Below are 14,370 nucleotides of genomic sequence, written 5' to 3'. Positions count from 1 at the left end.
CATCAGCTGATATCTCAAAGTGCTGTACAGAAACCCAGCCTAAAACCCCAAACAGCAAGCAATGCAGGTGTAGAAGCTAGGAAAAACTCCCTAGCAAGGACAAAACCTAGGAAGAAACCTAGAGAGGAACCAGGCTATGTGGGGTGGCCAGTCCTCTTCTGGCTGTGCCGGGTAGAGATTATAACAGAACATGGCCAAGATGTTCAAATGTTCATAAATGACCAGCATGGTTGAATAATAATAAGGCAGAACAGTTGAAACTGGAGCAGCAGCACGGTCAGGTGGACTGGGGACAGCAAGGAGTCATCATGTCAGGTAGTCCTGGGGCATGGTCCTAGGGCTCAGGTCCTCCGAGAGAGAGAAAGAAAGAGAGAAGGAGAGAATTAGAGAACGCACACTTAGATTCACACAGGACACCGAATAGGACAGGAGAAGTACTCCAGATATAACAAACTGATCCTAGCCCCCCGACACATAAAACTACTGCATTTAATTGTCCCCCTAACAAGGTGCACCTGGGTAATGATCATGCTGTTTAATCAGCTTCTTGAAATATCACACCTGTCAGGTGGATGGATTATCTTGGCAAAGGAGAAATGCTCACCAACAGGGATGTAAACAAATTTGTGCACAAAAATTGAGAGAAATAAGCTTTTTGTGCGTATGAATAAATTCTGGGATCTTTTATTTCAGTTTATGAAACATGGGACCAACACTTTACATGTAGCATTTATATTGTTGTTCAGTATATGAAACCAGACATTAATAATTTAACTAGTGTGTCTGGCTTTAAAGATTATTCTAGATTATGATAGATTATACATCCCTCATAATCAGATATGAGGGATAGCTGCTCTCACATAACTTTGGCTCAAAATGGCAATACCTGAAGCTCCTAATTAGGAGGGTTGCTGTTATACCTAAAGTGGCGAAGTGGGAAAGAAAAACTATTCACAAATATATCATCTCTGCCAGCGAGCGGGGTATTGTTTGTGGTTAGAGGGCACTAGCTGGGTTGGCACTGTTGGTTGGTGTGGGAGCTGGCGGGGGAGGGGGATGGCGGTGCAGGCAACACTTTACAATTGCCTGGCAAGATGTGCCATGGGGCATTGTCCCTCCCATCGGTGGCAGATCAATCCTCACATCCTGTGAACCCTGTGTGCAACTGCAGCACAGGAGAACACAGAACAGTCACTCTGTGTGCCGGACTGACTGACAGAGAGAGATGTGCTTTTGGGACCGGTGCAAAGGACTCAAACTCCATAGGGTAACCATACCAATTGGGAAACATGATTCGCATCGAGAGGCAAAGAAAGTACCCCATACCATTAATATGTAAGTGCTTGTTTTTCTTTGCTTTGAAATTGAAAAAAAATATATATATATACATTGGCAAGAAAAAGTATGTGAACCCTTTGGAAAAACCTGGATTTCTGCATAAATTAGTCATAGAATTTGATCTGATCTTCATCTAGGTCACAACAATAGACAAACACAGTCTTAAACTAATAAAACACAAACAATGATGCGTTTTCATGTCTTTATTGAACACGCTGTGTAAACATTCACAGTGCAGGGTGGAAAAAGTGTGTGAACCCATGGATTTAATAACTGGTTGACCCTCCTTTTGCAGCAATAACCTCAACCAAACGTTTTCTGTAGTTGCATATCAGACCTGCACAATGGTCAGGAGTAATTTTGGACCATTCCTCTTTACAAAACTGTTTCAGTTCAGCAATATTCTTGGAATGTCTGGTGTGAACTGCTCTCTTGAGGTCATGCCACAGCGTCTCAATCGGGTTGAGGTCAGAACTCCAGAAGACTTATTTTCTTCTGTTGTAGCCATTCTGTTGTTGATTTACTTCTGTGTTTTGGGTCGTTGTCCTGTTGCATCACCCAATTTCTGTTGAGCTTCAATTGGCAGACAGATAGCCTAATATCCTCCTGCAAAATGTCTTGATAAATTTGGTAATTCATTTTTCTGTTGATGATAGCAAGCTGTCTAGGCCCTGAGGCAGCAAAGCAGCCCCAAACCATGATGCTCCCTCCACCATACTTCACAGTTGGGATGAGGTTTTGATGTTGGTGTGCTGTGCCTTTTTTTCTCCACACGTAGTGTTGTGTGTTCCTTCCAAACATCTCAACTGTAGTTTCATCTGTCCACATAATATTTTGTCAGTAGCGCTGTGGAACATCCAGGTGCACTTTTGCAAACTTCAGACATGCAGCAATGCTTTTTTTGGACAGCAGTGGCTTCTTCCGTGGTGTCCTCCGATGAACACCATTCTTGTTTAGTGTTTTACGCATTGTAGACTCGTCAACAGAGATGTTAGCATGTTCCAGAGATTTCTGTAAGTCTTTAGCTGACACTCTAGGATTCTTCTTAACCTCATTGAACATTCTGCGCTGTGCTCTTGCAGTCATCTTTGCAGGACGGCTACTCCTAGGGAGAGTAGCAACAGTGCTGAACTTTCTCCATTTATAGACAAGTTGTCTTTCCGTGGACTGATGAACATCAAAGCTTTTAGAGATGCTTTTGTAAACCTTTCCATCTTTATGCAAGTCAACCATTCTTAATCGTAGGTCTTCTGAGATTTCTTTTGTTTGAGGCATGGTTCACATCAGGCAATGCTTCTTGTGAATTGCAAACTCAATTTTTAAAAATTTGATTAGGGCAAGGCAGCTCTAACCAACATCTTCAATCTCGTCTCATTGATTGGACTCCAGGTTAGCTGACTCCTGACTCCAATGATCTTTTGGAGAAGTCATTAGCCTCGGGGTTCACATACCTTTTCCAACCTACACTGTGAATGTTTAAATAATGTATTCAATATAGACAAGAAAAATACAATCATTTCTGTGTTATTAGTTTAAGCACACTATGTTTGTCTGTTGTTGTGACTTAAATGAAGATCAGATAAACATTTGAATACCAATTTATGCAGAAATCCAGGTAATTCCAAAGGGTTCACATACTTTTTCTTGCCACTGTATATATTTATATATATAGTGCTCTTACTGGCTGCATCATGATGCTGATTTCTAAATCAGTTGTCTTATCAAAATAAAAGATGTTAAATTCTGATTCTGTAAACAAGAAAGTAGGCAGCCAGTACGATGTAGAAAACTGCGAACTACCCTGACCTTTGACTGCCCGACCTTCCACTACCCTGACCTTCCACTACCCTGACCTTCCACTTCCCTGACCTTCCACTTCCCTGACCGTTCACTGCCCTGACCTTCCACTATCCTGACCTTCCACTACCCTGACCTTCCACTGCCCCCACCTTCCACTACCCTGACCTTCCACTACCCCGACCTTCCACTTCCATGACCTTCCACTTCCCTGACCTTCCACTTCCCTGACCGTTCACTTCCCTGACCTTTCACTTCCCTGACCTTTCACTGCCCTGACCTTTCACTGCCCTGACCTTTCACTGCCCCCACCTTCCACTTCCCTGACATTTCACTAACCCCACCTTCCACTTCCCTGACCTTCCACTACCCTGACCTTTCACTGCCCTCACTTTCCACTACCCTGACCTTTCACTGCCCCCACCTTCCACTACCCTGACCTTTCACTGCCCCCACCTTCCACTACCCTGATCTTTCACTGCCCCACCTTCCACTACCCTGACATTTCACTGCCCCCACCTTCACTACCCTGACCTTTCACTGCCCTCACCTTCCACTACCCTGACCTTTCACTGCCCTCACTTTCCACTACCCTGACCTTTCACTTCCCTGACCGTTCACTGCCCTGACCTTTTACTGCCCTAACCTTCCACTACCCTGACCTTACACTACCATGACCTTCCACTTCCCTGACCTTCCACTGCCCTGACCTTCCACTACCCTGACCTTCCACTACCCTGACCTTCCACTGCCCCCACCTTCCACTACCCTGACCTTCCACTACCCCGACCTTCCACTTCCATGACCTTTCATTTCCCTGACCTTTCACTTCCCTGACCTTTCACTTCCCTGACCTTTCACTGCCCTGACCTTTCACTGCCCTGACCTTCCTCTACCCTGACATTTCACTAACCCCATCTTCCACTTCCCTGACCTTCCACTACCCTGACCTTTCACTGCCCCCACCTTCCACTTCCCTGACCTTTCACTGCCCTCACCTTCCACTTCCCTGACCTTTCACTGCCCTCACCTTCCACTACCCTGACCTTTCACTGCCCCCACCTGCCACTTCCTGACCTTCCACTACCCTGACCTTTCACTGCCCCCACCTCACTGCCCCCACCTTCCACTGCTCTGACCTTCCACTGCCCCGACCTTCCACTACCCTGACTTTTCACTGCCTCCACCTTCCACTACCCTGACCTTTCACTGCCCCCACCTTCCACTCCTCTGACCTTCCACTGCCCCGACCTTCCACTTCCCTGTCCTTCCACTGTCCTCAACTTCCACTACCACCACTTTCCACTGCCTTGATATTCCACTGCCTTGACCTTCCACTGACCCCACCTTCCACTGCCTTGACCTTCCACTGTCCTCACCTTCTGCTGCCCTGACCTTCCACTGCCCCCATATTCCGCTGCCCTGACCTTCCACTGCCCCCACCTTCCGCTGCCCTGACCTTCCACTGCCCCCACCTTCCACTGCCTTGACCTTCCACTGTCCCTAACTTCAACTGCTCCCATCTTCCACTGCCCTGACCTTCCACTGCCCCCACCTCCCAAAGCCCCACTGTCCACTGCCCCCACCTTCCACTGCCCTGGCCTTGAACTTCCCCCACCTTCCACTGCCCTGAACTTCCACTGCCCTGACCTTCCACTGCCCTTACCTTCCACTGCCCTGACCTTCCACTGATCTGACCTTCCACTGCCCCCACCTTCCACTTCCCTGGCCTTCCACTGCCCCCACCTTCCACTGCCCTGAACTTCCAATGCCCTGACCTTCCACTTCCCTGACCTTCCACTGCCCTGACCTTCCACTGCCCTGATCTTCCACTGCCCTGACCTTCCACTGCCCTGATCTTCCACTGCCCCCACCTTCCACTGCCCTGATCTTCCACTGTCCTCAACTTCCACTGCCACCACCTTCCACTGTCCTGATCTTCCACTGCCCTACCTTCCACTGCCCTGATCTTCCACTGCCCTGATCTTCCACTGCCCTGACCTTCCACTGCCCACACCTTCCACTGCCCTGATCTTCCACTGTCCTCAACTTCCACTGTCCTCAACTTCCACTGTCCTCAACTTCCACTGCCCCCACCTTCCACTGTCCTCAACTTCCACTGCCTTGGCCCTTCCACTGCCTTGACCTTCCACTGCCCCCACCTTCCACTGCCCTGACTTTCCACTGCCCCCACCTCCCAAAGCCCCACCATCCACTGCCCCCATCTTCCACTGCCCTGGCCTTGAACTGCCCCCACCGTCCACTGCCCTGACCTTCCACTGCCCTGAGCTTCCACTGCCCCGATTTTCCACTGCCCTGACCTTCCACTGCCCTGACCTTCCACTGCCCTGACCTTCCACTGCCCTGACCTTCCACTGCCCCTCACCTTCCACTGCCCCACACCTTCCACTGCCCCGAACATCCACTGCCCCGAACATCCACTGCCCCGACATTCCACTGCCCTAACATTCCACTGCCCGACCTTCCATGGCTGACATTCCACTGCCCACCTTCGACTGTCCTTACCTTCCACTGCCCCCACTTTCTACTGCCCCACCTTGCACTGTCCTTACCTTCCACTGCCCCCACCTTCCACTGCCCTGACATTCCACTGCCCCGAACTTCCACTGCCCGACCTTCCATGGCTGACATTCCACTACCCACCTTCGACTGTCCTTACCTTCCACTGCCACCCACTTTCCACTGCCCCCACTTTCCACTGCCCCACCTTGCACTGTCCTTACCTTCCACTGCCCCCACCTTCCACTGCCCCGAACTTCCAGCTAACTTTCCACTGCCCTGACCTTCCACTGTCCTCAACTTCCACTGCCCCCTACCTTACACTGCCTTGACCTTCCACTGCCCTGACCTTCCACTGCCCTGACCTTCCACTGCCCTGACCTTCTACTGCCCTGATCTTCCACTGTCCTCAACTTCCACTGTCCTGATCTTCCACTGTCCTCAACTTCCACTGCCCCCACCTTCCACTGTCATGATCTTCCACTGTCCTCAACTTCCACTGCCCCCACCTTCCACTGCCCCCATTTTCCACTGTCCTCAACTTTCACTGCCTTGACCTTCCACTGCCCCCACCTTCCACTGCCCTGACTTTCCACTGCCCCCACCTCCCAAAGCCCCACCGTCCACTGCCCCCACCTTCCACTGCCCTGGCCTTGAACTGCCCCCACCGTCCACTGCCCTGACCTTCCACTGCCCCTCACCTTCCACTGCCCCACACCTTCCACTGCCCCGAACATCCACTGCCCCGAACATCCACTGCCCCGAACATCCACTGCCCCGACATTCCACTGCCCCGACCTTCCATGGCTGACATTCCACTGCCCACTTTCGACTGTCCTTACCTTCCACTGTCCCCCACTTTCTACTGCCCCACCTTGCACTGTCCTTACCTTCCACTGCCCCCACCTTCCACTGCCCTGACATTCCACTGCCCCGAATTTCCACTGCCCCGACCTTCCATGGCTGACATTCCACTGCCCACCTTCAACTGTCCTTACCTTCCACTGCCCCCACTTTCCACTGCCCTACCTTGCACTGTCCTTACCTTCCACTGCCCCCACCTTCCACTGCCCTGACATTCTACTGCCCCGAACTTCCACTGCCCTGAACTTCCATGGCTGACATTCCACTGCCCACCTTCGACTGTCCTTACCTTCCACTGTCCCCCACTTTCCACTGCCCCCACTTTCCACTGCCCCACCTTGCACTGTCCTTACCTTCCACTGCACCCACCTTCCACTGCTCCGAACTTCCATTGCCTGAACTTCAACGGCTAACTTTCCACTGCCCTGACCTTCCACTGTCCTCAACTTCCACTGCCCCCTACCTTACACTGCCATGACCTTCCACTGCCCCCATCTTCCAAGCCCTGACCTTCCACTACCCTGACATTCCACTGACCCCCCACCTTCCACTGCCCTATCATTCCACTTCCCTGACCTTCCACTTCCCTGACCTTCCACTGCCCTATCCTTCCACTGTGCTGACCTTCCACTGCACTGACCTTCCACTGCCCTATCCTTCCACTGCCCTATCCTTCCACTGCCCTATCCTTCCACTGTGCTGACCTTCCACTGCCCTATCCTTCCACTGCCCTATCCTTCCACTGTGCTGACCTTCCACTGCCCTATCCTTCCACTGCCCTATCCTTCCACTGCCCTATCCTTCCACTGCCCTATCCTTCCACTGCCCTATCATTCCACTGCCGTGTCATTCCACTGCCCTATCCTTCCACTGCCCTATCCTTCCACTGCCCTATCCTTCCACTGCCCTATCCTTCCACTGCCCTATCATTCCACTGTGCTGACCTTCCACTGCCCTATCCTTCCACTGCCCGCCATCCATTGCATGATGATTATAAACATTGTATGTTTTCAATTGTAGTTATAAACTAACTGTTAACAGAAAATAAATGCATAATAAATCCATCTGGTCTCTCTCTCTCTCCAGTGTGAGGACATGTTGCAGTAGAGACCAGTGAGCTGTGAGACCATGGGGGACTGGAACCTGCTGGGCAGCATCTTGGAGGAAGTACATGTCCACTCCACCATCGTAGGAAAGATCTGGCTCACCATCCTCCTCATCTTCCGCATGCTGGTGCTGGGAGTGGCGGCCGAGGACGTGTGGAATGATGAGCAGAGCGAATTCATCTGCAACACGGACCAGCCGGGCTGCAAGACCGTCTGTTACGACCAGGCCTTCCCCATCTCCCTCATCCGCTTTTGGGTCCTGCAGGTCATCTTTGTGTCCTCACCCTCCCTCGTCTACATGGGCCACGCGCTCTACCGCCTGCGCGCCCTGGAGAAGGAGAGGCACCGGCGGAAGGTCCAGCTGAAGGCAGAGCTGGGGGAGATGGAGGCGCTGGTGGAGGAGCACAAGTGCATTGAGAAGGAGTTGAAGAGGCTGGAGGAGCAGAGGAAGGTGAAGAAGGCTCCACTGAGAGGGTCCCTGCTGCGGACGTACGTCATCCATATCCTAACACGCTCCGTGGTGGAGGTGGGCTTCATCATGGGCCAGTATATCCTGTATGGCATTGGACTGGAGCCTTTGTATAAATGCGAGAGAATGCCTTGCCCCAACAGTGTGGACTGTTACGTGTCCAGGCCCACGGAGAAAACAGTGTTCATGGTGTTCATGATCGTCATCGCCGGGGTGTCTCTCTTCCTGAACCTCATGGAGATTTCCCACCTGGGCATCAGGAAAATCAAACAGACTCTGAAGGGAGACAAGTACCCAGCAGACAATGACAATTTGATTTACAAGCTGAAGAAGAATGTGACGATACAGCATCTGTGTGTGATGAGGAACCTGTCTCCTCACAACAGGCCGCTGACTCAGACCATCTTCAAAGTAATTCCTGAGAAGGACCTGGACCCAATGGACCCACCTCCCCACTACATACCTAACCATGAGGTGCCCAGGCACAACAGCATGGCTCCAGGCCATTATCTTGCCAACTGCACTGGCCTCCAGCCTCATCAGCAATACCAGCAGCAGCAGCTTCAACAATGTGAGCCCAGCCAGGGGATGATCCAGACCCTGCACCTCCAGGGAGCCCCAGAGAAACAAACCACCGTCATGGTGGACCAGCTCCCTCGAGCAAATAGAGGAGCTGTCTTGAATGGGGATAGTGGGCCCAGGAACCTGCAGGGCCAGTCGATCCATGAGGACCCCAACTTACACCCCCAAGACCACTACCAGCCCAGCCACATGGAAGTAGTGTCTATGGCAACGCACAGACCCAGCATCATGACAACACACAGACCCAGCTTGGCTCTGAGGGACACAGACCTGGAGGAGGAGAGGAGGGACTCCATGGGCAGCGACTTCATCTTACCCAACCCAGGAAGGAAGCAAAGCTTCAAATCTCGTATGCCCTCTGAGAGCATGTCCACCATCAGTGATTACAGTAGCAACTCTCCACGGAGCTCAGATTCCGAGCTGGGCGACATGGTGGACATGCCAATGATGCCACCCCCTGGAAGGAGAATGTCAATGGCAAGTAGAGCCAAGAGACAGGCAGCATCTGACCTGGTGGTGAAAGATTTCACCACTGTAACTAGGAGAAACAGTGAAAGAGAGAAGAAGGGAGACAGGGAATGCTAACGTTGTGAATATTTTGTCTAGATTTGCCCAGTAAAGCTGCAATAGGTACCTTTTTAGAGACTGCATACATATTTTTGAAATCTTGCAGATAGAAAGTCATGATGATAAGTGTCAATGTGTTATCTAGCCTCTCTCAATCCCACATGTTCTCTCTCTTTCAGAGTGTATTCTTGGACATCTCCTCTATCATGAAAAAGTGAAGAGGGACGAGAGCAAAAATAGACCCAGGAGTTTCCTACGAGTGAAACAACACACAGGAGATAAATAGATAAATAGCACTGCGCCCATCATTGATTGGCTCTCCAGATTAAATTGGGCCAAAAACAGCCACCAACCCATGCCAAGTCACATGTGGTCATAGGCAGTGCTGTTTCCCCAGTGTATTTTAAATTCAAAGCACCTCATTAAAATGCCTACAATCTCCAAATGAGTGACATTGTATGTGGTTGATTGTGGCAGAAAGGGAAAATGATTGTGCACATCAAGAGGAACGTGTGAAGTGTGAGCACTTAAAATTGTTGTGATAAATGAATGTTGGTGAGTATGCAAACCATGGAAAATGTCATCTTGTCCTTGGAAAAACTTTTATATGCTTATATAGAGCATTCAATTTTATAAACCTATTATTTAGTTTGAACTTTTTTAAGTTAAACATTCAACAATAGATTCTTATGAGTGTGTAGTTGTTTGATATACAATCTTAATTCATGACATTAAATGCTTATTTACTAAAACTGAAAATCACTTTTTGTCATCGTCTTTGATGGGTTATTATTTAGATATATCATAATTTTACAGTAAAAAATATACAAAGAATTGGCGCATGCTATTTGTTTTAATCCATAAACAGAAATTGCGTCTTGACAAAAAGTTTTCTTCCAAAACATTTGCATGTCAAATTAACAAAAACAACAGTTACATAATATTTACAATATGACGAACTCAGGCAATTTGAACATTATAAGCTAAAAAGGGAAAAGTGAAACAGCTGATATCTGTCGTTTTGCAGTTTACTCAAATTACACGTAAAAAATATCTCACCAAAAATCTACAAATACAATAATAACCATAGAAACAAAACCACACACAACGTATTCCAACTGTACAGTCCTTGACCCAAAATGAGAGGTATGCAGGATTGCAGGTAGATAAGTGTAAGAGTCCATAATGTTCATGAGGCATAACCTCTGCATACACTCAGGCTGGGATTCAATCAAACCTGCACCGTGGTAAAATAACATTGTTAATGCACATTAAGAGATTTTGCGATTACGTTTTTTCCCCATCAAGTAAACATTGTGGTTGTACTGAAATCAGTCATTTCTTTCATGGTATGGACAGAACGTTATTTTTCCACAGTATGGTTTTAAATTGACACCTTCCCTTTCATGTGAGTTTGGCCTTTGAAACCTCTAAGGCAAGACTTGGAGCTGCATTTGTCAAACATATGTTTAAAATCTTGTGTGAACCCTAGTGTTCCATTTTAAAAACAGTTAAAAACCCAAACTTATCAATCCAATGATGCAAAGTCTCTTGTCATGGAAAAATCCTTAAAAAACACAAACATGTTACACAGACTTTTGTAAACACTTACCTCTTTAAACGTTTGCTTAATTTGTACTAAATAAGGACATTGTGAATCATAAAACACAAAAGACTTGTCTTTCATCCAAATTGTCAGTAAAAACAACAACCATTAAAAATCACAAGAATCAATGTTAGGAAATTTACAGGCCTACATTTTGTGCCAACAAATCATCCCCACAGAAACATTGTCAAAATAAATAACTGAACATGTTTATATTTAGTTATCAAATTCAAAAATATCAAAATGGGGTGATCGGTATATTCAGTGTACTCAGAGTAACAGTACATTCTGTGGAGCTCTGTCATTGGTACTTTATACTTTGAGAAAAACTAAAAGATATCAATTGAAATTCCCAGAATGTGACATTGGAAAGTTCCTAGAGAAAACAAAGAAACCACTAATCTAACCATGACACATGCTACAGAACGATCTTCCACAATGGAATAATTTGGCATTATCATGGACCAACAACTATCTAAGCATCTCTTTGAATTAGTATTCAACATTTCACTTGATAATACACCATTAGGAATACTGGACAAGTTTAGAGGATAAATTGCACTCTTATATTTAAGGATTATCAAACCAGGAATATGTGGTGACTTCCACTTCCACCCCAATTCTTTAATACATCTGATTTACACTAAATGTAATGGGAAATAACCTCAGAACAAAATATTACATTTTCACCACATGTAGGACAGTACATTTCTACCCCTAAAATAGCAATATGGTTTAGATAAGAATGTTAGTCTTTGACACATTTATATTTGTTGAATATAATTTAAGTAAGTACTTGACTTGGGAATTTTTCATTTCTAAGTGCCAATGTCAAAGCATTTGCTAGTGTAAATGCATTGTTCGTGTAAATTAGATTACCTCTTGGAGGTGCTGAACGGTGCAATACGATTTTGTTTTTCTTCTATTTCCCACTTTAGCTACAGTATGTTGATTCCTTTCTTTATTTCACCATAGATGCTACTGTGTGTTAAAGGCAAAAGAGGAATGTACATAAACAATGCAGGAAAAAGAAAGTGAGAAATTAGAACTGAAGGAAACTTTGCATATGAGAGTTCATTCTACTCTCAGCTGTATAGAAGAACTCTTCAGATGTACAATTTGAAATGAATAGCTTTTTACAGAGACATTATTGAACATTATTAAACATTCAGAGGAATTCCTGAGTTTATACTCCCATGATGGGAGAGATGGAGGGAGGGAGAGACAGAAATAGAGAGAGAAAGAGAGCTGCCAGAGCAATGTTGTATGGAGTTTGATAACTCCAAAATACCTGTTTAAAAGTATTGCTGATAAGACAACTGTAGTGTCATCCTTTAAAAAACACAGAGAAGAAATGTACTTCAAACCTTTTACATATCAAGGTAGAGATGTGTGTCATAATAACAAAAACACACCCTGTTACTAGCTATTCATTTTCCGTTGCTAGCTAGATACAGCCCTGTCTGGGCTGTTCTCCTGTTGTACATTTCTCAGTCATCTCCTGAGAGAAATCCACCGAAACAGTGGGGCTACACACACCCGTAGACGCTCCAGGCTCCAGGGAAGACTCAGGGTCCTCCTGCCCTAGGTCAGACACATCTATCTCGCCACTGCTCTGCCGCCCCTGCCCAGCGCCAACGGCTCTCTCCATGGGGCTTTCAGAGGGGCAGGGGGACTTGACATGGCTGCCCTCTGAGGTGGGGGAGCCTGGGTTGGAGGTGAGGTCGATGCTGGCCGTGATGGAGATGCTGTTGGTGGTGGCAGTAGGATCTCTGGACCTGTGTGTAGGGAGCAGAGCGTGGGTCTTCTCGTGGTTCCCCTGTACCTCCTTGCACACCTCCTGGGACACAGCCTGGGACAGGTAGGAGAGGTTCTGCCATAGCTCACCCATACACACCTTCAGCTGGTTTCTCTCACTCAGCAGCTTGTCCTTGTCATGCACCTGCAAGGACACACATGCAGTACATGACTGTTATGGGTACACTGAGAATACACACACACCTTACACACATTGAATACACACATAGCTTACACACATTGAATACACACACAGCTTACACAATTTAAATACACACATTGAATACACACATACAGTAGCTTACAGACATTAAATATACACATCGTACACACATTGAATACACACATAGCTTACACACATTGAATACACATACAGCTTACACATATTGAATACACACACAGCTTACACACATTGAATACACACACAGCTTACAAACATTGAATAGACACCTAGAGAACCCATATGTACACAGTACATAACCACAAACACAGACAGCCACATGCATAAGGAAACACAAATAAAACCTTCTTTTGTTAAAAACTGACAGTACTACAAATGCTAACAGTAGAGATTTAACTGTTCATTGTATAATAAGTAGACCTGAGTCTTAACATTTACATTTTAGTAATTTAGCAGACTTATCTAGAGCAACTTACAGTAAGTAGTGAGTGCATGCATTTTCATATTAGTCCCCCGTAGGAGTTGAACCCACAACCCTGGCATTGCAAACTCCATGCTACCAACTGAGCCACACAGGACCATTAAAACAGTGTATGTACCAGTCTGTGTATCTCCACCTCCAGGTTCTGGATGCAGTCCAGCTTTCTCTTGCGGCAGCGCTGGGCGGCGATGCGGTTCTTACTGCGCCGCCGGATGTCGTGGATGAACTCCAGCTGCTCTGAGGTCAGTTTGTGCATTTTTATCATGATCTGGAAGTCATTACGTGGAAGATTGGTGATCTGATCCACCGGGAAGGGAAGTTTGACCTTAACAAAACACAGAGGAATGCATTAGGGATATACAGTAGTTTCTACCTGGTGTACAATACAATACAATACAATACAATACAATACAATTCAATTCAAAACAACTTTCTTGTCCATGATACAGCAAGCAATGGACATTTGTCCTCTGCTCTCATTACTCAACTCCCCCAGATAGCATCCATCTCACACAGTTGTACCCACCCTGCCCACTAGGTGGCACTGTTATTCTACCTCTAATAGATGGTCATAGCCTGTGCATGGTACTCCACTTATTTGAAATCAATTGCTTACAGTGTAATAGACAATAACTCTGGGACAAAATTATTAATTTACTTACAATTGACAGAAACTATTGTAAAAAAATACAGATTGACTGATGTTCTGAAATTGATGTTTGAGATACAATAAAGTTCTCAGTTTATGTCATAAGGAACTCCTCATCGTCTGCACGATGTTCCCATTTTAAAGTGCTATCATTCAGTGTTTAATAATGGGTGAGTATATGCTGTGTGACTGTCTGCCATGTGTCTCACAGAGAGTTGGGTAGAGGCAGGGGACTTAGGGAGTGCTCTGTTTCAGCTGTGATCTTGGGGGGCCTTCTCTGTCTCTCTGTGTGTCTCTCTCTCCCTCTCTTCTCTCTCTCTATTGTTCTGGTTTCTCTTTTTAACTCTACATCCCTCCAGTCAGTTCATTACTCTGCTCTGTGAGTGGGCCAGCACTGACATGATGGCCTCATC

At 46.9% G+C, this 14,370-nt stretch overlaps 2 protein-coding genes across 3 annotated transcripts in view; one reads left to right on the top strand and one right to left on the bottom strand.

Moving 5' to 3' along the window:
- The first annotated feature begins 1,163 nt into the window (after positions 1-1,163).
- Positions 1,164-9,986, top strand: LOC112261985 (gap junction alpha-10 protein-like). Its single transcript, XM_024437648.2, has 2 exons — positions 1,164-1,335; positions 7,606-9,986. The coding sequence occupies exon 2, from the start codon at positions 7,648-7,650 to the stop codon at positions 9,259-9,261; it is 1,614 nt and encodes a 537-aa protein (XP_024293416.1). The 5' UTR covers positions 1,164-1,335; positions 7,606-7,647; the 3' UTR covers positions 9,262-9,986.
- A 91-nt stretch (positions 9,987-10,077) lies between these two features.
- LOC112261983 (transcription regulator protein BACH2) overlaps positions 10,078-14,370 on the bottom strand; it is a 70,597-nt gene continuing 66,304 nt past the window's right edge. The window contains exons 4-6 of one of the 2 annotated variants that reach the window (XM_042330122.1): positions 13,427-13,633; positions 12,747-12,791; positions 12,373-12,627 (exon numbers count right to left, since the gene is read on the bottom strand). In XM_042330122.1, coding sequence (XP_042186056.1) covers positions 12,508-12,627; positions 12,747-12,791; positions 13,427-13,633 — 372 coding nt within the window. In that variant the 3' untranslated portion in view covers positions 12,373-12,507. Of the gene's footprint in view, positions 12,792-13,426; positions 13,634-14,370 lie in introns of both variants that reach the window. The other variant, XM_024437646.2, reaches the window with a different exon arrangement.

The sequence above is a fragment of the Oncorhynchus tshawytscha genome, linkage group LG11 (genome assembly GCF_018296145.1).
Source record: "Oncorhynchus tshawytscha isolate Ot180627B linkage group LG11, Otsh_v2.0, whole genome shotgun sequence".
Taxonomy (NCBI): Eukaryota; Metazoa; Chordata; class Actinopteri; order Salmoniformes; family Salmonidae; genus Oncorhynchus; species Oncorhynchus tshawytscha.
This window is presented reverse-complemented; position numbering and strand designations above follow the sequence as displayed.

Coding starts and splice junctions, on each gene's coding strand:
- LOC112261985 (XM_024437648.2), top strand. CDS start 7,648: ATGGGGGACTGGAACCTGCTGGGCAGCATCTTGGAGGAAGTACATGTC.